The 26450-nt window shown below is 41.3% G+C and overlaps 1 protein-coding gene across 16 annotated transcripts in view; it reads right to left on the reverse strand.

Moving 5' to 3' along the window:
- Positions 1-1953: 1953 nt before the first annotated feature.
- Positions 1954-26450, reverse strand: part of sun1b (Sad1 and UNC84 domain containing 1b) — a 32832-nt gene continuing 8335 nt past the window's right edge. For 11 of the 16 annotated variants that reach the window (XM_088613276.1, XM_088613275.1, XM_088613284.1 and 8 more), the window contains 21 exons: positions 21729-21911; positions 21118-21308; positions 20025-20051; positions 19425-19634; positions 18017-18139; positions 17132-17212; positions 15894-16001; positions 14402-14500; positions 12921-13014; positions 12335-12393; positions 11539-11705; positions 10690-10950; positions 10231-10323; positions 9983-10026; positions 9650-9788; positions 8070-8324; positions 7405-7489; positions 6283-6398; positions 5558-5725; positions 4046-4138; positions 1954-3402 (listed from right to left, as the gene is read on the reverse strand). In XM_088613276.1, coding sequence (XP_088469402.1) covers positions 3286-3402; positions 4046-4138; positions 5558-5725; positions 6283-6398; positions 7405-7489; positions 8070-8324; positions 9650-9788; positions 9983-10026; positions 10231-10323; positions 10690-10950; positions 11539-11705; positions 12335-12393; positions 12921-13014; positions 14402-14500; positions 15894-16001; positions 17132-17212; positions 18017-18139; positions 19425-19634; positions 20025-20051; positions 21118-21308; positions 21729-21838 — 2640 coding nt within the window. In that variant the 5' untranslated portion in view covers positions 21839-21911 and the 3' untranslated portion in view covers positions 1954-3285. The remainder of the gene's footprint in view (positions 3403-4045; positions 4139-5557; positions 5726-6282; positions 6399-7404; positions 7490-8069; positions 8325-9649; positions 9789-9982; positions 10027-10230; positions 10324-10689; positions 10951-11538; positions 11706-12334; positions 12394-12920; positions 13015-14401; positions 14501-15893; positions 16002-17131; positions 17213-18016; positions 18140-19424; positions 19635-20024; positions 20052-21117; positions 21309-21728; positions 21912-26450) is intronic. The other 5 variants (XM_088613273.1, XM_088613274.1, XM_088613281.1 and 2 more) reach the window with 5 other exon arrangements.

The raw sequence follows: 26450 nt of genomic DNA on the forward strand, positions 1-26450 counted from the left end.
GCATTATCAGCTTAAGGATATGAATAAGGGATAGAGTCGTCTAGTTGCCGCGTAAATAGATCAATGACTTATCTCTGGCAATGAGCTCATTCCGACATAAAGAGACAGAAAAGACCTGCATGGATCGTATTGAGTCACAGTAGCAGTATTTGGCTTCTCGTAATTTAATACGAGTCTCACCAGTTTGTTACAAACCGCAATATTTATTAGCACAAAAGAAGGCCTTGTTATTGGCTTACTGGTATTAGTTTTTCCTCTCAGTACAGCGTTGAAAGTTTTTCTCATGCTGTTGCGATGAGAGTAAATACAGCCCTAAATATGAGATATTCCATGTCTTTCTCTGCAGGATGAAGCTTGCAGACAGGGCTGCTTTTTTATATCGTCACATACAGTATATTAAACACCTTTAACCTGTAACCCACTGGTGTATTAATAAAAAATTAAAACAGAGAATTTAGAATTTACAATCCCTTGTTATGGCTTTTATCTGCGCCAATGGTCTTTTTTTCCATCCATTAAAGCCATCGCATTATTTATGGCTTTAAAAGGTCAGTTTATTCATAAGTTTTAGTTAAATTAAAGGGAAGACGTTAAGAACTGGCAGCTAAATCCACAGTACTGATTCAGAAGTACTGTGGTTTTGGGAGCTTTTCATTTCAAAGCACCTGCTTTGATTTGTACAGAAAGCGCTCTACAAATCCGTCTATTTTTGAGCAAGACGTCCTCTCATTCAGTTTTTTAAGTAGCCACTAGGTGGAAGGAGAGAGCCTGTTTTTCTAAGACTGGCGACATTCCAGTCAGCAGTTATTTCTTCGGCGGAATCCAGCTCATAAACAAGTATGGGACCAGCTGGAGCCAGAAACATTTAAAACATCTGTTACAATTACGCCACTTTTTGTGCTCTTTGCAACTATCGTGCTTTTTGCATTCGGACATGGTGCCTGATCAAACTGTAGAACTTTAATGACCTTTAGAGAAATTTAAACTTAACATTTTAATTATTAAAATGTTATGAAAAGAGTAAATATGTCTTTTTGTGTTTAAAAAGTAAGAGTGTAAGGTATGCCCAAGGATTCCATTAACCAAAAGCTTTTGGGGTTTTGACGGTTTCAGGGCAGTGGTGATTTCTTCAGCATGAGGGTAATTTTCCATCATATATCCTTGTCCTGGAGGAGTGGCAGGCCATACCGCCAGAATTCAAGAGAAATAATCCCTTCAGCCAGTTTGCCTGTGGATGACGAGCACATGTGTGTATATGTACTGTACTTGATCATAGGGAAATCACCATCTTTGATGGGTGCCTCGATAGATACTCACATATGAACTTACAGAACACACCTGACGGATATTTTAAGTAATGTTAGCTATTGTTTCAATCATCTCATCTTACATAGGCAAAAGATTCACAAGTGGTGCTTTTGTTTTGGGTGCGATTTCGCCGGATTGATTGTGAATATACCATTGCCGTACCACATTCCAGAGGGGGGCTTGATTGTGAGTATACCATTGCCGTACCACATTCCAGAGGGGGGCTCCCGAGTGGTCCGACTGGCTATAAGATTACAGCACTGCATCGTTAGAACATCAGAGGAGCCATCGTTCATTGGCCCGTGGTTCAGATCGCATGTCCTGCTCCAGCTAGACCTCTCCTGACCTGTCCTCACCTGCCCATGCTTTCAGGAAGAGCTGAAGAGGTTGAGTACACTTATGTGACAAGACATTGCTGTAACAGGGGCCATGTTGCTGATTATATTTTAAAGGCACACTATAGTACAGTACAATCTATTATAACATGATGCATGTTAAATCAGGGTGTACCAACCCATTTCTATTATCCCATCTATTAACCACATGCAGTTAGTTCCTAGTTCACAAAGCTGAACTCAATGGTTGATGTACAGTCTGCCGAGGATGAAAAAAATACCCTACATTCACTTTAAAATATTACATGCATTAGCTCTCAAAAATTTAAATCCTTTATTTGAACATTTCCGTAGCTGTTTGTCCATGTTATAATAGCAAAGACAAATTTAAAAAAAGAAAATAAAACTGTCTCAAGACGATCCAAATAGATTGAAAAGCATTTACAAAAATACATTGCACAAAGTCCAATCTTTAACTCGTTATTTTTTTAAAAATAAATAGTGTTATTAACAGTTCCCATCCCTCTATAACCTGGCTTTGCTGGAGATATACAAGTGATGCATTTTAAAAATACAGTTTAGAATTTTATCCTGACAGGCCACTCTTAATAGAGGATGCCTATGTGTTTGGTTTTTCCTTTTTAAGATATTTCTACAAATTACAAGGACTTGTGCAATATACACTCTTATAACAAGTCAGAAGCGTGTCCTTCAACTTTTCCAGTAAAAAAAAAATAAAAATGACAGGGTATAACTTTTAAAGCAACACTGATATAGCAGACTTTAAAGACAAACTATTAACAATAAAACATACAATTACATTCCTGCCCAGATGATGGATAACAGTCGGATCAACATTTTAACTGTTCTGTCTTCGATATCAAATATCAACATTTGTGTACTGCCAGCTGGAGCAGGAAGTGTTGAGTTGTGGATGTTTCTTTCCCTCTAAGTTTTGAAAAATATTCTGCAGCTATTAGTGCATGAATAGCAAATAAAGATCAGTAGTTTGTACAGCATGAACAGTGAGCTTGCCATTCAGGTATAATATTCTTGGGGAATTTCCTATTTGATCCCTAGCATAAAATGTTTTAATGCATTTTTGGGGAAAAAAAGCATCTCCAAATCCTTACTTTAAAAAAAAGTTATTATAGCAGAATAACCATTATAGAAAACTAAATAAAGGTTACATTTAGATCTGATGCCGTTTTCACCAAACCAGTTTGTTCATCCTTGCTACAGACAGAACAGCCAATCCAGTGTACACCAGATCTCACCAAGGGAGAGAGCTTTGCTATATTCCTTTACATCCATCCATCCATTATAAAACTTGAGGTTATTATCACTTCAAAAGCGTTGCCTTTTACGAGATAGGTATAGTGGTCAAGACCGTAATTTTTCCAGCTGTATACCCTTAGGCTGACCACACGTCAGCATTCAGTGCAGGCGTCAAGTGCCAGAAACGTAAGGAGGTCAAATTGTTCTGAAGATGTCAGATTTAGCTATTCCTCTTTTTTAGAGTTTAGGAGGCGTAGCTTCACGTTGGCCCAGACATGTTCCTCCATGTCCGTAAATAGTCCCAAGTCTTCCACTATATACAAAATAAACCACTGTACATTTGGAGGAGAAAGTCCGAGATGACTCATTTCTTGTAGGGCTCTCCGTGTACTCTGAATCGATAGAGACAGGTGTACTCCGGATGACCCCAGTTGGAAAGCACTCTGACTTCTATGATCTGGTAGGCTTTGTCATTTTCCTCCTAAAAAAAAGAAATAGTTTTCAACAACACAAAAATACATACTGGCACTACTGCACATGTAGACACAGATTAAAATGGCTTTGATGCTTTGATGATCTACTTTATAACAAAGTTTAATCGAACCGATTAAACACAAGCCCTAAAACACTGCACACAAGCAGGCCAGACTGCTCTAGAACACAGTACGTCGGGAAAGGAGTGGCATGTTTCGGAGATGTCTAGCTCTGCATTCAGAATGCGCTCCTGGTTTTCTAACGCGACTCCAAGTTTACTAGTCAGAGCCGAGGGAAGTCGATCCAGGCGACCACTGGCTGGACATTTTGCACAGCTCAGAGGAGGATGTAGCAATGCATCCCAAAACCAGTTTTGAGTCCCCAGCCAAAGCGGGCATACTGACCACTGCACTATTCCTGTAAGCATATTCACAAACACAAGATAAACCTTTCAAGAAAAAAAAAAAGAGATATTCAAAATAAGGGAAGCTTAATGGAACCGAAGGGACTGGGGGCTACATCGATGATGTTTAGTCTGTGTGCCTCCTTTCTAGTAAGCCTTATTAAGGTCGGCCTCACAATTTAAGTTTGCTGTTTGAATTTGGAAGAATAATTCAAGACGTAAAAATTGATTTAGGCTGAAAACGTACGGTTACAGGAAAGGTCTGGAAGGACTCTCCATCTTCTTCATAAGTGTAACGTCCCAGAAGCTTTCCCTCTTCCTGGTATTCATCCTCTAGACCCTGGGACAAACCACAACACATGGAGACAAGACTGTTACTCTTCCCCAACACAAATGGACTTATCAGTTTGATTATCGGAGTAATTAAAGAACAGCCACTATCAATTTTAGCCAATATGCTACACATTCCTTCCTTTTTACTGTAAGCCAAAGAGCCCACAACTCTTTTGATAAAGGATTGTCCTGGCTTTAACTATGAGCAACATCTAGTTATGATTCAACCATCAAAATGGCAAACCTTCTGGATGAGCCAAAGTCTAATCCTACAGCATACAATATTACATTTACCAGAAAAATTCTTGATCAGATTTTAAACAATTGATCGTGTCTTTACAAAAAAATTAAAACAAGTCAGAAACTAGCACAACACAGTGCAACAGCAGGAACACACCAAGCACTTTGGGCAAACTTTTACCTATTTTTTTTTTCCAGTAGCTGAACATCTGACTCAATCACAAAACGTGACTTTTGTTCTAAAATCAATTAAATGCAATACATTATTTCAGAGGCGGTCCAATTCTTACAGTTTAGAAATTGGAAAGAGAATTTCCACCAAACAAGTGGACCTAATCTTGGTTTGACTAAGGTTTATTTTTTCCTTTAAAACCTTCCCCTTATTCCACAAAAATTCAAGTCAAAGGCATACAGAATATTTTGACATTGCCAGCTTACTATATACTGAAAATCCAAGCCTTACAACAGCACATCCACTGAAGTGCATGTCTGTTGTGTAAAACGATCATGTGTAGTTATAAACAGCACACCATTAAAGGGGAACTGCAACTATTTTGATATTATAAATCAGCATTGGATGAGTGCATTTCAAACCACAATAAAAGAAATGTTCAGAGTAAATTGGAGGTTTTACAAGTTACATCACAAAAACATTACATCAGGAAATTTCCAGGCATGCGCAGCACCACGTTCTGTTCAGTACGAGGCAACAAAACTTCTGGTGACGTGTTGCAGCAAACCAGCAGGCTTGGGAGTACGTCTCTTTTAATCCAATAGAAATACTGCCGACAAATACGACCTACCTGTCGTAGAAATGTCTACTGCGCGCCCTGTTTTTATTTTCTCCTGCACTGCATTACATTAGTCATTACAGAGACCATCGGGCAGGAAGGACGGCTTCACGTCACAATGCATGGGAACACAAATGCGGGTTTGCAACAACAACTGTCACAAAGTTCACAGTTGATTTTGGGCTTGATTCAAAATTCGTTAACTTTTTCTCCAACACCTCAATGCATTGATTTGGTTGCCGAGGTTTAATAACCAGTCTGGAGATGGGGACTGCAGTTCCTCTTTAAGTCAGCAGGACTTTACAGAGCTCCGAACAAGGCCGATCGGTCTCCTGTAGCTGCACGCCGCCATGCAATCGAAGACATGGAGAAGCCAGGGAGCGTCGCCGACTTACATAGACGGTGAAATTGCGGGGGGCACTGCTGATGTGGCCCGTGGGCGAGAGGGCCTTGGGGATGTGCTCCAGGGTGAAGGAGGAGGGGATGATGGTCAGGGAAAGACGAATGACCAGGTAGCCCTGCGAGCCCTTGAAAGCCCAGCAGTTCCCAGGGTAAACATCCGGCTGGAGGAGGGAGGCAGAATTATTTTTCAAGTGGCAGATGAGTAGAAAAGTATCATTAAAAATGACTCTCCCCACCTTGACCTTTCAAATGCTGTTACTTCTAAGATAAAAGGATTTATTATGGGATTGTAACCAACAACCGAGATCCACCACCTTTCAAAAAATAGATATACACATGCACTCAACAGAAGAGCACACGGGAAGCAAATTTTTATCATGCAAAAGAGTAATAAACATTACATCACCACCATTATTGCTCGCATTAAACCAGTCTTTTCCAAAATGCATTGGCTGGCATAACTGCAAAAAAAAACTTAAACTACAACAGGTGGCAAATGCAATTTCATATAAATACAGACTATACATTTAGTCTAATATACCATCCGTTTTTACTTCTGAGAGACTAGAATCTCTACTTTGCGTTCTAAAGTGGATAAGGAGCTCTGACTCCAGATATATCGATAATACTTTATTAATCCCATAGGGAAATTGATTAAATCTATGCTTACAGGATGCATCAAATATCGATTTCTCTGGGCTACAGTGTGCTGACTCACCTGTATGACGACCCGTGGAGACTGGGAGAAGTACCAGAGAGGGACCCCAAACAGGCTCATCAGGGCTGTCTTGGTCTCATAGGTCTCAGAGCACCGGGTGCTGAGGATGCTGCCGCCTACCAAGAACATGGCAGTGATTAGCGTATCCGTGAGCCGAGTCCTCGCGCCCTGATCTCGAAGACGCATTTGCAGGGCAGCAGGAAGAAACTAAAATACTCATTCGCCGGCAGCTGTCCATCCAGGTAAATCAATTCATTGTCTATTGTTTCACAAGTGATTACACATAAGTGATTTATAAACTTGACGGTCATTAAATACAAAAAAAAAAAGAAATGTGGTACTTCTGAAGATTGTAGAGATACTGTGACTTTGTGTGCTACTTGTCAAAGTCCCTGTGAAATATCGACTGCCAATTTTTAAAGGAAGAGAATCTGCCCAAAGCCTGTGATCTAGATGAGCTGGAAGACTCACTGTGACGGTAGTGTAATGTTGGCACACCCATGCCGCTAGTGCTTTGTTAGTAAGACTCAGGCTTAGTATTAACATGGGAATGTTAAAGCTCTGTGCAATAATGGGAGTTGCTTGCATCTGAAGGTTTGTCTCAGCAAAGAAAGTTACTGCTCCAGAAGTTTGGACTTTTCCTTCCACAGTGTGCCGAGAACAGACTTATTTTGTGGGAATACACACATAATAATCAACACTCATATTACACTGGTGACAGTATGAATTTATCATCCTTCATGAAAACAGTAACTCCTACAGCAGGACACGTACAGACAACTGGGGAATGTTCATCAGTATCATATCTGTTTTAGAACAGACAACAGTTTATAGGGATACGATTTTCCATGTTTTAACACCACACATGTAATGGAGGAGCAAACAGGAATAGTTAGCAGGGACAGTCTCCACCGGGTGAATTAGAAATCCCAGCATCAATAATATCATAAAAGTTCAGAAGGGACACAAAACTGCTTAAAACAGGTCTTATTTTTTTCTCAATCTGCTGCAGAAACTAAATGCAGAATATGTGATATAAATTCTTGATCTTACCCACACTGTTCACTGCTCTCGCCAATTCTAAATCATGTGTAAAAAAAGCAAAAGTAGCAGCTACTGTACCTCCCGATTCTAATGCATAATCCACCAGGCCTGTTCGGTCTTGAGAGTAGAGCCTCAGTGCATTGTTCACGATTGCATGTACCTGCTGTGTGAAGAAACAAGAGCCAGTTGTGCTCAGTTTGAAGGTAGGCTGGGCAAGTAAATCCACTGAGAAGCAGGGTATGAGGGCGGAGAATAACACAATGCCATTTGAAACCGTTTAGATCAGTAAAGCACGTGGACGCTAGATGGATTAATAGATTCATTCTGCCAAAACAAACAAGTCACAAAGTTAATGTAATTAAGTCGGTAAAAGATCATTCAAATTATTATATACATAGTACATCATTATTGTAATTGTGTATTATACATTTGGTTATCTTTTTCTACTGGATTCCCAGAAAATGGCCAACTGAAACACCTACATGAACATTATACAATGTTTATTGCCTCTTCCTGGGAGCTGTCAGATTTTTTTTCCATACTTAACTGATGTGTTTTGATACGGTTTCATCAAATTCAGATCACTCTTTCCTTGTTGCCAGGCAGATATGTAACTCGCTTTGATGGGTAGTTCAACAAACGTTAAACCAGGAGACGAAATAATGAACGTACAAAATAAATCAGAAACCAGCTTTCCAGACAGGGAAACTGGATGTTTCACCTGGATGAGAAATGTCACCCACCTCCTCCGTTATTCCCGTGACGCCTGCGCCGTTGACAGCACTGGTCACCACCTGAGCAGTGGGCATCTGCTTGGTCTGGCTTGTGTAGCTGGTGATGTTCTTGAACACGCGTTGCTCCAGGGAAGCCAGCCGGCCCTGCAGGTCACCGTGCTGCACGTACTGCGAGGAAAGCCACTGCAGCAGGGACTCGGGCATCTCGGCCTCCCTGCTCCCGTAGATCAGCGTCTTCACGGCCTCCCCGACGCGCGCGTCCACCTTTCACACACATCAGGCCGTTACTCGCACCTCATCACTACCGCACAACCTCCTCGCCGGCACGCCCACCCAAATATCGCTCACGAGGCTCTTCATGCTGAATTCTCAGCAAGCAGCTATGACAGGTTAAAAGCACGGGTTCATACGTTTCCATCCACCGTACTGTACGATAAAGATCTCGCAACTGTGTCCTGTGAATAAGGTTTACGGAGGATGCTGCCTGGTGAAAAGAAATACCCAACAAAGCAGCGGCAGCCAAAATATGGCTCTTGGCTCACTCAACCATTCCCAGTAAAACACTGCGAACAAAGAAGAAACTAATGAACAAGAGTAAAAAAGCATAGACTATAAATCCTACCATAAATATGTGAGTGATTCACTTCCTCCTTGCAACTGTTTACATTTTATGCACATGCTTCTCTCTCTTGCATGACAAGTGACTTATTTAAAAGAATATAGCGAAAGTAATACTCAAGACACATGAAAGAACAAGCAAGTATGATTCTATCTTCATGGGCAGAATGACGAAGTGCGTCTCCACAGTGCTGATGTTACAGTTCAGCTTGGCGTATTGGGTTTAAGAGGTAAATTTAACACTTGTAGATGAAATTAGGGTTTATAAAACAGATTTGAATCTTGTTTTGCACTCATTTTTCAGGGTAGCAACATGCTTCTGGTATTCATGTAAAACTGCCAACATGTTTACAGTAAGGAGGAGTGGTACTAAACATATTTTGATCATACGTGGAAAAATGCTATCAAATGTTTGCTTGATCACAGGTTAAAATGGTGTAGTTAACGTTTTCCTCCAACAAAATATAACAAAAGCCTCATTGCTATGTGGAGGCCTATTAAACACAGAAAGAACATAGTAAGAAGAAGTCACTAAACTTTCTGCAGTCATCTGCCCCAGACCCTCAAGCACTGAGTTCACCCTTAATTCACCCATTAAGATCGAACAGGACCACCATTTCCTTTTTACTGTATGGAAAAATCATTTTCAACAGATCTTCACTTAAACAACTTTCAAGGAATGCATCCCTTTCACAAATCGAGGAGTTGGTATAAATATCCACGTCCTCAATGGGTGGCTCACCAGACTCAACCAGTGTAAAAATGAAAATGGTGTTTGTTTTTGAATACAACAAATATTAAACATTGCACACCATCATGCAGGTTTTCATCCCGTGTAGAAAATCGCTCAACGTAGGCAGACCCGCTTTATGATTAACACCTAATGAGCCAGGCACTGCCTGAAGGAAAATAACATCCTCTTGCTCAAGAGCACTCAGTTCACAGGGAGGCCGGCGTGTTGTGTCACTTACAGTGTCTTGGAGGGAGTCCAGAGCCTCGCACTTAGAATGGCAGGTCTTGACACCCAGCAAGTCCGCTTTTATTTGATTCAACTCCAGCTCCAATCGCTTCACTTCAGACAGAAGCAGGCTATGATCATCGCTCTCTTGACTGCAATAAGATTAGGCACATGGACATTCGAGTAAAAACAGGAACTCCGGGTGATTTTCCATTCTTAGTCATTGTGTTCCAGTCATGTCAGCCCACCTTTCACCATGGCACAACAAGCTGAATGTTTACTATACTGACATCACGGTAAACGAGGAAGTGGTGAGAAATAGCAGGAGTAAAGTCAAAAGACCTACCTTACGGCTGCTGGTGTGCTCGTTTCACGTTTTTGCCGAACCTCCTATAAAAACAATGAATGCAATCATACTTAGCACAAGCTCCAACGCCATAATGTGGTGCTTAAATCCAAGAAGCTTTTTCATGGAAATATTTTCAATTATAATTGAGATCTATGTAAGCCAGCACAATTAACAGTAAATTTTACATTAAAATGTCTTGAAAGAACACAGTACAGTAATGCTACTGTAATCAGTCAGATCTGTACCTCTGTCTCGGCAGCAATAACTTGAAGTAGCCTCTCAAGGTCAGCAATACGAGACTCATGGCTCTGGTGCAAAGCCAAATATTCATTCTGATTCTGCATAAGGAAAAAAAACATGCAAATTACTCTCCATTGCTTGCCTTTAGAATGGACAGCACTCAGGTCCCCGTCATAATGAACCAGATGTACAAACATTAAATGGGAAACCATAACACACAACGCATTCAAAAACTGAAGTTTTAATTTGGTCATTAAAATGTGTTCAACACTGTCAGATTAATATAAAAGGAATGAAAACATTTCCCCCCCCACCAATGCAGCTGTGGACAAATTTGGGGAAGCCAGCTGTTTTTGATCTGACAAAAGAGAACGTGAAGAGGTTTTACCAAACAAGAGTCCACTATTCTATCTAAAGCATATAGAGGACCTTCTCATCAGTGATGCATCACCCCTCGAGGGTACCTGTTCCTTCTCCTCCCAGCTCTGCTGGAGATCCTGCTTCAGGATGCTCATCCGCTGGTCAAAGAGGTTGGTGATCCGCGTGGACGTGCCCTCCTCGTCACGGGCGCGCGCCAGCTGCTCCTGCAGTTTGCCGTAGAGGCCCAGGAGCTGGCGATGGCGCTCGTCGTACTGCTGGCTGGTCTTCTGGCAGCTGTCCGACAGCAGGGCCAGCCGCTTCTCCAGGCTGATCACGCGCTCAAGATCAAAAACGCCAGAAACGCTCTGCACAACAAACAAAGACAAAAAGCACAGTGGGTTTCAGCTGTTCGATGGAGCATAATGTGCACGATAAGTAATTTCTGGTGTGGGGCATGGGGGGTGGGGTGGGGGGGTTACACTGCCAAAGAACTCAACAAACGCCCTGTGTAATTAACAATGCAGAAAAATAATGTTGTGAATTAGCCATCAGCAATAGTTTGGTCACCGTGAAATGATTAAATGTGAAAGTAGTCAGGTCTTCAATGTACTAATCTGTATTACTATATCTAATTTGCTACTTACTGTAAAATACAACACCTTGCTGTTACTCAATGCCTTTTTTTATGCATTGATTCTTCGGCTAACATTGTTAAATGCAGTTTTTGATTAAATGATACATCTGTAAGCAGGGAAGTGAATATACTCCTTAAAAACTGTGCATGCACTTATTAAACAAAAGACCCAGCAAGATGCAGGCTGAGTATCCCTCACAATCTGTAGGCCATAAATGTACCTGTCCAAGGACAGAGGTCTGGTAAACCAATACAAGCGCGACGGCACTGTTCAATAAAAGCTCCATGAAAGGCAAGTGTTAAAGAACCATCTCCTTGCCTCCGAAGATGGGTGAAGATGAGCCTCTGCTTGGTCTTGCTGCTCTGTAGCGACCTGATCCAATGCTGATGAAGGCGTCGGAGTGACGTCGCTTTCAACCTGCCTGTCTGACGAGCTCAGGCCAGGCAAGCTGAGCAACAAGCCAGACGGGCTCCAATACCACAGACCTGTGGTGAAAAGACACATGATCTTCCACACATGCCCAAAGATATGACGGCCTCCCCAATGCAATCTCTGGGAAATGACTAAATTCTCAACTAGAGAACAACATCCTACTACTAAATCCTATTACAATTTAGGTCTACTTGGACACAGACTTGCAATCGAACCGGATGAAAAGTGCCAGGGCTGTCAAGTCCCGATGTGGAGTTTCTCTTATCAGCTGTAATTGGTAGCTTTCATTTTCAGAGTGTACAGCAGCAGCCATGATGTGAAAACCAGTTAATTTATTCTCATGTTACAAGGACACGTCTTTGAAGCCTCAATTAACTTGTTTCAAAGATGCCAGAAGTCATCTCCTAGTGTAAAGTGATTTTGTAATGGCCTGAAGGAAATCTGGTCATTCGGTTGCCCCGCTGTCTGTCGGTTGCATAAAATGACAAACTTGACAAGCATGATCACAGTTGGGTATTCCTGCCAAAATATTTGCACACTTTACAGTTAAATGTAATTATTCAGATAGTGCTTTAGATTGCATTACAAATATTCAATATAACTTCTAAGTTAATATGTATCAATAATTAGGTACTGGTCAATTCAACAGCAGATTCTCTAATGTTAACCTGTAAATACTTACCAAGTAAAAGCAAGAAAGGAATCAAAAGCAGCAGGAGTTTCAACAGTTTAGGGAGGCATCTGGAACAGAAAATGTAAAAAAAAAAAGGTTCTGTGGTTTCAAACTTTGACATTTGGGGTGAATGGGCTCTGTGCTGTAGTAATTCAAAAGAAAAAAATACTCCTGTACCAGATGTGAAACACTGGCAACAAGATGAAGATGAAGAAGTGGCAACTTTCTAATTTTACACTGTAACAGCAGGATCTGGCACAGTGAATCACAGAACTGTACCTTGTCTAGGTTTTCGGGTGCGCCCCTGCATGGAAAATAACTGTTACAACAATTAAAGAGAAGGGCAAAAAGGATAACATACTTCAAGGCTGATTCAATTGCCTGCCAAGAAATCTTTACTCTTCCTTGCCAATACAGCTACAAGAACAAGAAGACGGTGCCGAAGCATTTCAGCTGTGAATATCTTTTCAGAATCACATTTAAACATGGATGGGATGGGCGGGGGCGACCCAAATTCTATACAGAAGTCAAAGACTTGAAAATCCCATTCGAGCAGAAAATTCTCCCAGTAAAGAACATGAGAACAACAGCTCACCTTGTTAGGATAAACACATTTAAGAGCGACATAAGTGTAACAAGGTGATACCATCCAGTCCCTAACCACCAGAACGCTCCTGTTGCTGCTCTGCCTGCAGTGGAAGGGAGAAAAAAAAAATGGTTGTTAGAGTCCTTTGGAGAGGAAATTCGAAGATCTGATCCAGGAGAGATGCATGCAGATCCTCAGGGATATTTGGTCTCACATGGAACACCAGCAGTAAGGCAGGAGAAGGGAAAGAAAAGAGCTTGTCAAAGCCAAAGCAAAGAGTCTGCAACAGAGCCAAAGAAATCCAGCTGTTCAAGTGTCTTAACCAAGAACGAACTACAGCGAACCCTTAGTTTACCAGACTGCACTTTAATGGACAAAACCTGCTAAAGGGAAATCCTGTCAGTAAAATGGAAAATACCATTCCCCACAACGCCAACGAATAAAGTAAAAACTATATGGGTTGGAAATTCACGAGTATCAGCAGTACCCTACAAGGGTAGGTCAATTTCTTACGATGCATGTTTGTGTTTTGTATTCTTTAGTGAATTTTATACAGTATTATTTACAATTCCTGAAATAGTTTGTATAATAATCTACAAAATAATACCATATTGATCATCAGTTGTAAAAATAAAAATAAGTCAAAAGACCCAGAAATCGGTTATACAGAAAATATTTTTCATATAATAGTGTTTTGGGCTAAAAAAAGTCCTTTGTTTCTTAATGGACTTTCAGCAATAACAGACACCTCTTCCCCCTGTTAGGCAGTTAAAGTGCGGGTCTCCTGTACATAATGAGCGCTTGCTGCATTGAGTGGAGCATAAATCAGGTGTGGATCAGTCAAAGCCTTGTATCGCGTTGGAGTTTTCTATATAAGGGACTGCTCTCAAAGAGGATTCACGGCACAAAAAATAATACCAGAATTATATGGCAACTTAAACTCTCCCTGACAGTGCAACCTTCAATAGCTTTATACTGTATGGTGCAAGCTTTCCACTGGGTAGATGAAAGCAGCTTTCAGCTGACCTGTCTAGAATTTGCTTTTGGTGCATTAGGTTCTGATGTTTTCTTTACCTTAATCTGAATAATGCAGATTACATACAAGGAGACATCTGTCATCCATAAACAGAGGACCAAGATAAATACAGCCTGAAAATGGAGACGGAAAGGACTAACTTTTTAATGCCGGTTAATTAAACACCTCAGAAAATCAGAAAACCTTCAGCAACGGGGCCTGACAGGAAGACAGGCCAAGTGACACAAATAACTTTAACACAATACAGACAAAGGTACAAGGCAGTGCTGGCCAATCATGGCACAGGCCAGCCGAGATCCCCAAGCCCTGCCCGCGATTAATTTCACACAGAGACGCGCTGCCGTTAGTGGAAAGAGCCTACATTCTAAAAAGCATCCGCACAAACCACCCGCATTAGCCGACAGAAGGAAAGAGGTCATGCAGCTGTTAAAACATCAAGAGCTAGAAGAATAACCTGGAGACACAATGGCCAACCACAGAAAAGACCACAGCTTCTTGGTAACAAACCAGCCAGCAGAGGCAACTGTCCGTACTGCTTGAAACAAATAGTAGCCTACAAACAATAAATAATAAAAAAAATAATAATTAAAAAGCAAACACTGGCGTTGATGAACATTAAGTCTTAAATTGAACAAGCACCTGTCTTTCTTACTTGTTAACCTCTGCATCTGCTGGTTATAACACCAACTTAATCTGAGGTTCGCACTGCACACTGGTTCAATTACAAGGGTGATTCCATACAGAGCAGCCACTTATAATCACCCATGTACAGTGCTTCTCATTTTTTTTTAAATTAACATTCACATCTAATCTCTTTTGAAAACATCCATTGATCACAAACTTCAAACTATAGCCCATCATGTTTCTCATAATAAATCAAATCTCCTTTCAATAGTTTTAATGATATCAAACCAACATTGAAATGAACAGCTACAGCAGTTAAGGTGCTGGTTTGCACAGTTTATTATAGCCATGCCACATGCGTGACTTCATTAGTGTCTCCTCAGTGAGTACTGGAGCACTCTGGCTGCCATCACATCATCCAGGTGGGGCTTCACATTGGTGGTGGAGGGGAGTCCCCATTACCTGTAAACCTTTTGAGTAGAGTGTCCAGAAAAGTGCTATATAAGTGTTAGGAATTAAGTAGTCAGCATAGCTGAATATTACAAACTTTAATTTAGAAAATCAGAGGAAATGTGGAAATACAAATTGTATTCTGCTTATTGCAGAACTTGCCGATTTCACGGATGGAATAACATGACATCCATCCACATGTATTATATTAACTTGGGCATTTGTTTCTCGGTCATGGACAAAACGGGAAATTAACATTTAACACTGAACTTTCAACTTAAAGCTGAATGAACTGGTTTGATTTACAGAGATGATCTCAGTCGATGACAAGCAAGAACACCATGAAATAAAATTATAACCAGAAGATGCAGACCATACGAAGCTGGATACCTTATTTTCAGACAAAACAGAGGAGAACATGTCAAAGAAACTCAAAGACACTGCAGTAGACATCAAATGCAGTCCTGGCTCAAATTTTCAGTCAATTACAAAATAGTAAGGGGAAGGGGTTAACTTTCTTCTTTTATGGAAGATTTTTAGGATTTATTGCAATAAGAAAAAAAGATTGCACCTGCTGTAAGCTTTCTACCTAATATGCTAAAGTAAAAAGCATAGCTACAGCATGTACAGTACTAGTCATTTTCAATAACATAGATTGTTACAATTATTTTTCTTCAAAAAGCATAAAAACAAAAAGGTAAATACTTGACATTAAGTGCTAAATTTAAGTCGTGCATGTTTTCTCTACCAAGAAGAGGAGAATAAACCTAAGACCCCTCACACTGTACAATAGCTGAACTAATCATGAGGATCTGGTGCAGGGCAATGGACACCGCGGCCGTGAGGGAGGACGACAGAAGAGGTGAATCAACCTGTATAAGCAACGATGTGCCATAAGGTCCGTGTGGCGGTGCTAAATCTTGAAGACCGCATGTGGACTGTTTGTGTCTCAAGGTGCTTCTTCCCTTTACAGTCGTCACCTGTTGGTGGTGGCAACATTGTAAAACATCACGAGTGCAGTGGAGCTGAAAAACATTATCTTCTAGGCTGCAGTGCTCTCAATCCAGGTCATGTATATGGCAGATGAAAATAAAAATTCACATCAATTATGCAGTTGATCTGAGTGCACACTCATTTTCTCCCACGTCATCAGCATGACAGATCAAGCAGTTTTACAGGTGTGTACTAGTGCAGGTTTCCAGCCGATTCAGTGTCTGTAGATGTACAGATAAAGCTATGTGACTTGCACTCGTCTTTGCACAAACTGCAAAAGCCCTGTAAAGGGCAAATTTGCTGGTTGTTCCAAGACAAAACACCATAACTTCACCGATTCACACAAATGACAGTACAGCCTGAAGCCACAATTGTTTCATATGTTAACAGGCTGGTAGTGTAATTTTGACAAGCTGTACTAATACGTGGGCACTGATGGATATTTTGTACCTTTCTCTATTCCTGTAAATATAATTATAAATACATATAAATATATAATAAAATGTAATTATGACATTTTGAATTAACTGCTGTTAACCTAAAAACACAAAAGGTTATTTGCCTGTAGTGAGATAAGTGATGTGGCATGTGATGACTCTCACTCCAGAAATCAAGGAATATAAATGGACAGAAATTAAACTATGTCATAAGAATACTATTACTGTCAATATCACATTAAACCGTAAGTGATCAACGAATAGAAAAAAAAAAGCTTTTTATGAACAGGTCGTCCACTCTCATAACTTTCTCCCATTCAGATGTAAAAACCATGCCCGTTAAAGAAACCAGGATCTCACATGGGCAACGATATCAAACATCTTGAACAAGATCTGTAGCTTCCACCTCCTGGGCAACAGGAAATATTTCTGATTAAAAGAATAACATTTCACAGATCAATTTTACTCCCTGAAGATGACATTCAGCACTTCAATAATTTAGCCGAGTTCAGACAAGTGCTCTTCCTCTCCGAAGCAGTCCACATGACCAGCTCACTGAATCAGGATGGAGAATCCTTCTCACAACACTCAAACTCAACAGTTGCAGACTGGCAATCCCTCGTCTCTCGTGGCCGATTACAATGACAGCGAGGGCGATGTACCAAGAGAGCAGTACTTACACAAAGACCCATTTAAATTTAGCCGTCCGTCCCCAGTCATCAAATCTTTGACGTTCATGCTTCCGCAAAAGCTTGAATGGGCTGCAACAGAAAAATCAGAATTATGCTTTTGCTCCCCTGTCCCTCCAGCCCCAGCGAATGAGCGCAAGTCGGAAAGCAAATTATTTGCATGTAGCCAGGGCGACAGCATCAAAGGGTGAGCCCATTTGCTTACTAGTAAAATGAGAAGTTACCTGAATAAGCCCAGGAAAGGGATTACTCATACCCATGGAGAAAGGGGTAGCAAATCCAGCAGGGCAGCACTCAAGTGTCGCCTCAGCTGAGATCTTTTGGGGTTTTGCTTGGAGGGATGATGATTGAGCTTCTTATGGGTTTTAGGGCAGATTGTAAAGATATGATGTACCTCGTAAGGCCTCGAAACTCCAAAATTTGAATAAACGTTGAGGCCAAAAGGGATTTCCGCCACCAATTTGCAGCACAATGCTCTATCACAGGAAGAGTACCGAAAGTAAGCACTACACTAACCCTCCCACTGCACAGGAAAATAATTACAATTCACTAAGGTGAACCTGTTTCTACTGCAATGTGATCTAACAGGGCAGAGTGGCAAAAACGAATTGTAAATTTTACTTAAAATGATCCATTTTTGCTACTGGATGTCTGGAAATGCAAAAGTAATGGAAGAGTCAGAAAATAAGAAAATGTTTCCAACAGGTGCAGCCTCTTCGGAATAAAACCCAGTGACATGCAAGCATGGCCCCTTCAACTTGCCCAGATGAACAGCTCAAGAGAGTGCAAGAGAGTGCTCTGCTTCATTCCACAGACAGCAGAGTGAAGGTCACCAGCGAAGCAAGAAAGGTCAGGTATACACTTTGTAACAGATACCTTTCCCTTCATAACCGATCTTCATGAGAATGTTTTGAAATAGCAGCATGACTGCAGAAAATACAGATGCTGCAGCACGCCTGCTGGTACGGAGGCATTTATCGCTGATCGAATGAAGAATACCTATTGGGAAACCAAATCATTGAGGTGTTAAAGTACAGTATTTGAACAATACAAAAAAAAAGGCCCATTAGGTGTCTGAGTTTAATTTCTATGCTTACAATTAGTGTCACTTATAAAGGCCATGTATTCTATATTCCTGCAAGAGAAACTGGCAACTCAAAATATCCACTGGAGCAAGAGCTTTAGAAGTTGAATCCCAAAACTGTATTTTGGATATTTTTCTTTTTGTTGACATGTAAACTGCAGTCATGCTAGATGTGGCTCTGCAGTAGCAGCTGGACAAGGGGCTCACACTGCTCTGGCACTATACTGCTCTGCCTCACCATTACTGTGAAAGCAGGAGGCCCATGAGCAGACAGGGAAAAGATTAAAAAGACCAGACGTGCCCTTGTTTGACTACCATGGACACATATAAGTGACAGCACAGCGGTCACTTCATCAAAGGGAAATAGAAAAATCTTCAAGTGTTCGTAAGATCTAGCAATGTGCATTTAAAGCAACCAGGAGACAAAAACAAACACTTTCTTAGTTGTAATACAATGACTCTAAAAGCAAGAATATTTAAAGCTGTGGGCTCCAGCCCCTGTGCAACTCTCATATGCTAAAAACCTATATAAAATATCTTAGCCTCACATTATATTTATATTGTAGATCATCTAAAACAAAGTCAATAAATAGACGCTATTGTGTGGGAAAGTATTTAAAAATTGGCATTCACTAAACAAAGCAATTAAATAAGACAGTCTACAATTAGTAACCACCTAAAAATAGAAATAAGGGATATGATTTTTAATTGCTACACTTTTAACCAAAACGGCTCAGAGTAAAAGCACCAAAAATAACTGCTGTTCAGCTGTGTCACGACTCCTGCATCTTCCACACTCTTCTTAACCTCTCGTTAACACGTCTTCCTCATTTTCCCATGACAAGATAAACATTTACATTTAGTTAAAAGAACATTCAGTGCAATGAAATGTCTTTTGTTCACCCATTTATCATTCCTTCTATTTACGCCTTTGGTATTTTCCATGTTGCCACCAAAATGACAAAACCCTTATTGAAGAAAACGGTTCAACCTATCAAACGCCGTTTCATCAAATTTACACTTACTCTAGGAATACGACAGGCACAAAATTTCAGCGCCGACAAAACACCATAATCTGTGACCATTTTTGAAAGACATTACAATTAGTTTTGTCAAAGCTGTGTGAAGACGTGGGGGTCAATAGTTACACGTCCCACAACCCAACAGCGCCAAACGTCCAGGTGTGGCGGGGGTCCTGACCTGACTTGTGCCTTTTGGTCTTGTCGTAGCTGTAGACGGTGGAGGAGGGGGTGGGGGAGTGGGAGTGCGAGGAGGACGAGTAGGTTGTCAGAGCGTCTTTCCTCTGAGACAGTATGCTGCAGTCGTTGCAGATGTAGCCATTCGCCATGCTGGTCTGGGTTTCTGCGGTGTTGAGGTCTCCATTTCCCTGAACTACAGTCGTATCTCCACCTAAGAGGAAAAAAAAACGCACTGAAAAACAGCTCTGAAAAAATTTCAGTTAAAAAAAAAATATTCAACTCAGTTTACCTAAAAGCCAATTTCCCTCTATGCCCATCAGTTATCGACCACACAAGGACTGACTGCAACTATGCTCTCCTATGTGCTGCCAAGTACACGCTCAGTCCACAGTTATTACATCTCATTGCTCAAGTGTATTCATACTTTCCAATGCAGGACGTTCCCTGCTTTTTACTTTTGCTTCACCGTTTTAAATGCGTCACCTGTCAAGAGGTTTGTGAAACCACTCTAGCCTTGCACACAATCTTGCAGTCACAGCAGGGTTTGGGGTGGAGTGCAGAGTGAAGCAAGCAAGCAAAAATGTGTAACTGCAGAACTCACCTTTAAGGTCTCTATCTTCATCCAGACCTGTTAAAACAAAAGGCAAATTCTTGCAGTGATACTGCACAGATATGAAATGAAGCATGAACTACAGAAGAATCCTAATTAACTGCTGTTCACTCAACAAGACCCAGATTTTAGTGTATTATACAAAAAGGCACCCTGAACTGAAGTACCCCTAAAAACAAGAGTAGTACACCACCTCTTAGTTTAGAACTGGCTCTTCTTTCTCTCTCTTTCTTTAGATCTAAGGTTGGACCATTGCAGCACACTCAATCAATTTTAAAAACAATGGTTACTTTTTCAGTCTATGAAAAATGAATCGCTAGAAGAGGGGTGAAAATATGCATTTTTGTTTAAAGATCACATCAGCTTGATGGAACCAGACCTACTGAGGCAGGAAAAGATGAGCAGCTGAAGAACAGCCTTTACAACATCTGAAGTAAATTATGCATGAAGATAAGAGTACAGACTATTCCGGTAGCCATTATAATTAAAAGTATGACAGAGTCCCTAAATAAATGCAGACTGCAACTTGAAATGAGAAGAGGGGACAGAGGAATTTAAGAGATTTTAACACTGTTGTATATAAATTATACTTTGTGTGTTACAGCTAAAATAAAATGCAGAAACAATCTGATGCACAGGAAATGCAAACAGGATGCCCAAGTGCAAAACGGTGAGATTTTTAATTCAATGGATGAGACTACAGTACAACATTAAAACAAGAAGAATGTTCATCAGTTCATCTTTTTAGACAGACCCAATTCATACAATTATTTATTTATATATAAGCATCATTAATTATTGCTGTTCTTTTGAAAATGCAATACTTTCATTTACAAACAACACACAGCAGTCTCTATAAAGGTCAGACAGGAGGAAATCTGAGGTTGATAGCTCAGTATTAGTGGACCAGTAGGCGGCACTCTACCCTTAGGAGAGGACCTCCCTACCAGTGGTCCATAAGCAACAGCAACACTATAAATTATTGAATCCTGCAGGTGAAGAATAAAAATGGAGATCATTAAATATCCTATGTTGGTATTTGTAAAATGAAGCGTGCCGATTTTAATGTAACACTAACACCTACCCCAAAAGCTGTCCACTAATGTCTTCTCTTGTATGGAGGACTCATCTAACAGCGTGGACATCAGGGACACGTCACTGGCACAGCTGTGGAAGCTGTTCTGGCCGAGGATGAGGGAACTGTCCGACTGAGTCTTGGAAGGAGTCTGTTGTGAAGTCAGTGCAGTCTGCTTGTGGGATGTTCTGTTTAGAGTCCTAGACACGCACAAAGAGAATGTAGAATGGTTGACTGTTTATTGGCAATTACCTGGTTAGCACTCGGATCATTCGGGTCGCGGGACCAGTGCCGTGCCAGTCATTACGAGCGCAGCCCTGCAGTGAACGGACCAAGCCTGCCCGAGGTGCTGCTCACAGCACATCTGTCTGCTGGGCCAGTGGTCACCTGGCTGGCAAGTGACCCCTCTCACAGCCAACGAGTCACTGCGACCCGGCACCGCTACGAATAAACAATGCATCGCTTTGGAGTAATTCCACACGATGTCCAACCAGTCGTTTCCAATGATCTTAAGCACCGGAACGTTCCATTTCAGAGCAATGACTACAGAAGTGCCACCAGGGGGAAAAAAAAACAAACTGTTTTCTCAGCACAACGGCGGTGCCAAGGGAAACACTCGCCTGTAGGCTCTGCCGCCCCCACTGTAGGACACTTTGCTGTGGCTGGAGTCCAGGAAGCCATCGTCCGAGAAGTGCCCCGTGGTTGCCAGGCGCAAGCTCCGCCGGGACATCCTGGGGGAGTCGAAGACCGGCTCGAGCTTGTGCTGGCTCTCAAAGTCGAGCGCTGCAGAAGAGTAGCTGGAGCTGCAGAATATGAAGGCAATGTACCGCTTTAAGGGCTTAAGGGTCTGGGTTATTAGGTGCTCAGGGTTCGAGGCAAAGACAAACGCAAAATAGAGTGAATTAAAAGACATACTTCAAGATAAAGAACACAGATGTTTGCTTGACAGCAATGAGTGACAGTGTCCTTGTGTAACCAAAATGCATTTTTCACATTTACATGCTGTAAATTCCTATTTTACACAGAAAGGGACCGATTCCATTGTTGTACTTAACGCATTGCCATATCTCATCACTGCAGGCACTATCAAGCACGTCACACCTGTAGAAATCTTAAAGAAAACACCCTCAGGTAAGACAGCACAGGCAGACACATACCTAGGAGAAATTCAGATTGTAACTGGAGCCGAAATTAACATTGCAAAGAAATATATGTTGTAGGCCAGCTACAAGTTACTAGCTTTGCTGGCCTTCTTTATCTTTTCCTATTTAGTGGCCAGGATCATAGATTTGCATGGTTTCCATCACACCAGCTAAATTAACCTTTCCCCTTTTTTTGGCCCATGAAGATTATACTGTAGATCACAAAGACATTTAAGATGAGCATCACACGAGAGGATCAAGAGAGGAGATCGCATGAGCCAAGCGGAAGAGCAGTGATTTTAAGGTTGTTTCTGTGATCTTAGTCTGCACTTTCTGCACTTCAGGTGCAAACCAAAAGAATCCTTGCTAGCAAACGGGATTCTTCGTTGTGCTGAAACTGTATGTACTGAATATCAAATAAATGTACATGCTTCACTGTAGCAAAAATAAGCAAGATGAGTGATGTGGGTGTAAAGAAAAAAAAAATCGGCCCCAGAAACATTCGCTAGAGAGCTTCATCAAAGCAAAAGGAAGGCGATTCAGAGCCTACACAAGAAACAAACCCTGAACAATCGCAGTGCAACAACGTGAAGCAGATATTCATTCTCTCTGCTCTTCTAAAGGCTTTAAGAAAATACATTTTCAAATGAAGCCAGAGATCTGCCTGCTTTTCTGACAAAAAAGCTTTGAGGTTGTGAATTATGCCAGGACACTAAGAATTACTAGTTTTGCCACCTTTATAATAAATAAAAATGCAGACATTCACAGAACACCGTCCTACCATGTACAACTAGAACACCAACATAAACATCAACAACTTCAATACTCATCACCAACAGTTTGAAACATTTCTAATGCATTTTACATGCTATGCTTTCTTATTAGCAAATTCCTTCTATTTCAATGGGCTAAACTATATTCACTGTAATTTACATTTCTACAAAGGATATTACATACTGTTATACCAACATTTGTAGTTAACATTTAGTGATAATCATTCAAGATTGTTTAGTTACCAATCACACATTAAGAATATTACAGTCAGCTTATATAAAGAGTATCCTAAAGTCAACTGCATTGGTATGAGCATATGAAATTAAAACTAATTTGACACGCCTCTTAGAAACCTAGACAGAATTTCATGTAGGCCTAAACTGTGTACTGTTCTGTTCTAGTTTCCTCTTGTGTGTCCGGACTGTGAGTAACTCTTGTATTGTATTGTATGTATTGTACTATTAGTATATAATTCGTTACACTGTGGCTGTGTTGTGTGTGTTAAGCTGCTGTTGCACTGCAATTTCCCTCACGGGATCAATAAAGTATCTATCTATCTATCTAAACACTATATGCCCTGCTAGAAAGTGGAAAGAAAGAAAACCTGCCACTTTGCAAATTACCAGCAAATGCTTTGTTTTCAATTTGACATCGTTAATTCTCCCAAGATTTGGTTCAGAACAAAAAACTGAACTCAAACAGAACGCACTTTCAAACACTAGCCATCCAGTCTTATTTAACAAAACTGGAAGCTGGTTCTTGCACAGTTTGGCAAAACCGCACCATCGCAAGACTCACCTGGATGTAGTCCCAGAGCAAGAGAAAGACGCAGCAACTCGCATGCACAAGGGCGTTTACCGCGAACTCGCTTGGCGCCGCGCTGCCCCAGTACGGCCCACTGCTCACAGAAGCAATGAAACAGCCTCTTCAGTGTGAAGAAACAGCTGTGGCAAAGGTCTGTGAAGCGTGCGCCACGTGTCCGCGCACAGCAGCTACACCCCGTGCGCCGCCCGCCGCCCACAAGTCACCCTGCCAGACGACCCAGCGCTCAATGGCCCATTGTGTCCCTCCCAGGAGCTGCCCCCCACTCGGCACGCGCATCTGTCTCCCTCAAACCCTGCCGCGCCAAGCAGCTGCGCCCCCCGGGACAGGCGAGAACTTCCCCCTCGCCACAAGAGGCAAGGAGTAGAAATCGACACAGCCAGTGGTCCCTGGTCTAGGGCCGGGTTGGACTGGGGCAAGAACGCGAACAAAACAGGAGCTGGCCTGTGAATTGGACGCCTAACGCAGCAAAGCAGGACCACGGGGGTCTGTATTAATCTCCCACCCCCAGGCTGATGGTAAAAATAAATTCTGCAGGAGGAGAAAAGGAGAAAAATCTCATGTGTATTTGCACAAGATGGCATTCAAATCCAGTCCTCCCACACCACAGAACAGCCATGGTTACTGAGCTATAGACAAGCCCGAGTACAAAACACTCCAGGTGGCCAGGTCTACTTTTACATCACTGCCTGGAATACTGTAAAGACTTCCAAAAGCACAAGTATTTCATCTTAATTAGGTTTACCTTTACCACTAACAATGAAATGCCGTAGCCCATTTCACACACACCTATACAGCATAGAGCAGCTAATCTCAAATCTTACTGTATAATACAACGTAAAGGATATAAACCAGATTGTTCAGAACAGTGAAGTTGCCATTTAACAGTACTAATTGGCCAGATTAAAATTTGTAAGGAAAAATTTCTGTTGAGAATTGAAAGATGCTGGAAAGAGCACAGCTTCATGCCAGATATAAAGCTTTATAAATTGCACTGTATAAATCTACAGTATGTATCGGGGCCTATAAGCTCAAAGCAAGAATTTGGTTTTCTTTGCAGCAAAACCAATTTTTATATATTGCACAATTATAACTCATGTTTTAAATAAGTACACTTAGAGGGTAATCACTAGATACCACATCAAAAATTACTGAAGATGCAGTGACTGTTAATTGCATTCTAAAAGGCAAGTATTTTGTTGTAAAACCCAAAAAATCATCATATGCAATTTTTTGTGTTATTGTTATTGCATGACATGTTGATGGACTTGTAAATCAAATCCGTCTGTCATATTTAACTCTACTTTTGCTAAAGTGACTTGATCTCTCTTTAGTTGATCTACTCGATCCAAAACCTTGTAGTTCCACAAGGAAAATCAATGGAAATGAGTGTCAGAGCCGACAGCAGAAGCCGATTTGAAGGTCTGATGGGAGACCATGAAGAAAAGGCGCAATCTAACACTAACTAGTTCAGCTTTGGGAGACGAAATGACATTTTAAAAAAAAAACTACAGATTAACGACTGTGTTAAACGAAACACTCCTTGTTTTTATTTCGGGAGACTTTTCTTGAACACATTGGATTAGAATGGATGCCTCAGTATAGTGAGCTTTTCTCCGCTCCCTGCGCCAGCCCTGGGGAATTTTCGGAGGCCGGAAAAGCAGATGGCCCAACGGTTAACTGGTGTCACTCGAGCCCCTGGGACCGCCCTCTACATGTGGCCCTGCCCTCTGGAGGAGGAGGTCTGTATTAAACACACCAGCCCCTTCAAGGCTGCTTTCAAGCTACGGCCACTCGCTGGTAACCTTCCAAGATGCAGTCGGCAAACAACAACTGCAAGGAAAGCACATGAGCTCCAAGAGCAACCAGCTCCCTTAAAAGAGCATCAGGGAATGCAGTATATTTAATAGGCAGACTGAACTAGTATCACTTTCATGGCTATTTAAAATTGGGGCAAAAGCAGCACTGAAATTGGAATCATTCATGCTACTAACTACATTGTGAGGAAATCGAGGTTGCTAAACCTTATGTTTCTATTTCTTAATCAGGAATTAAAATGGTCAGTAGGTATACGATAGAAAAAAAATCCATTTTAATCAAGCTTTTTCTTGATTCTTCAATCTGAATTCCCCCAGAAGCACTGGATTCCTGTTCGTTTGACAGGAACAGCCCAGGCAAAGGTCTTCCACACACCGAGAACTGCACACTCCCAAGTAAGCCTACAGTAATAACTGGGTCAAAGAAGAACGCAAGAATTAAGTTAAAAAAAGACACTGTAGACTACCTGCAGCCGAACAACAAATGTCAATGAACTGCTGAAATCTGTGCTTAAGCCTCCTCCAAGAAACTGTACAACAATTTAAGAACTGTGTTCAAGGTAGAGTACTGAGTTGCTTGAAACCCAAACCCTCATACCACTGAGCACAACGTCTCACACCTTTACCAAGACATCTGTAAACACCACACACTTGCACAGCAGTGACACTTTTAAGCCCTTGCAAGCTTTTTTTTAGAGGTATAATACTCTTACCTTGGGGAAAAAAATGGTTTGAGCATGCAAACATTCACAAGGTGTGAACGCACAAGGTTCAGAAAAGGATTTAT

This window comes from Lepisosteus platostomus, chromosome 19, assembly GCF_059453375.1.
Source record: "Lepisosteus platostomus isolate fLepPlt1 chromosome 19, fLepPlt1.hap1, whole genome shotgun sequence".
NCBI classification, from domain to species: Eukaryota; Metazoa; Chordata; class Actinopteri; order Semionotiformes; family Lepisosteidae; genus Lepisosteus; species Lepisosteus platostomus.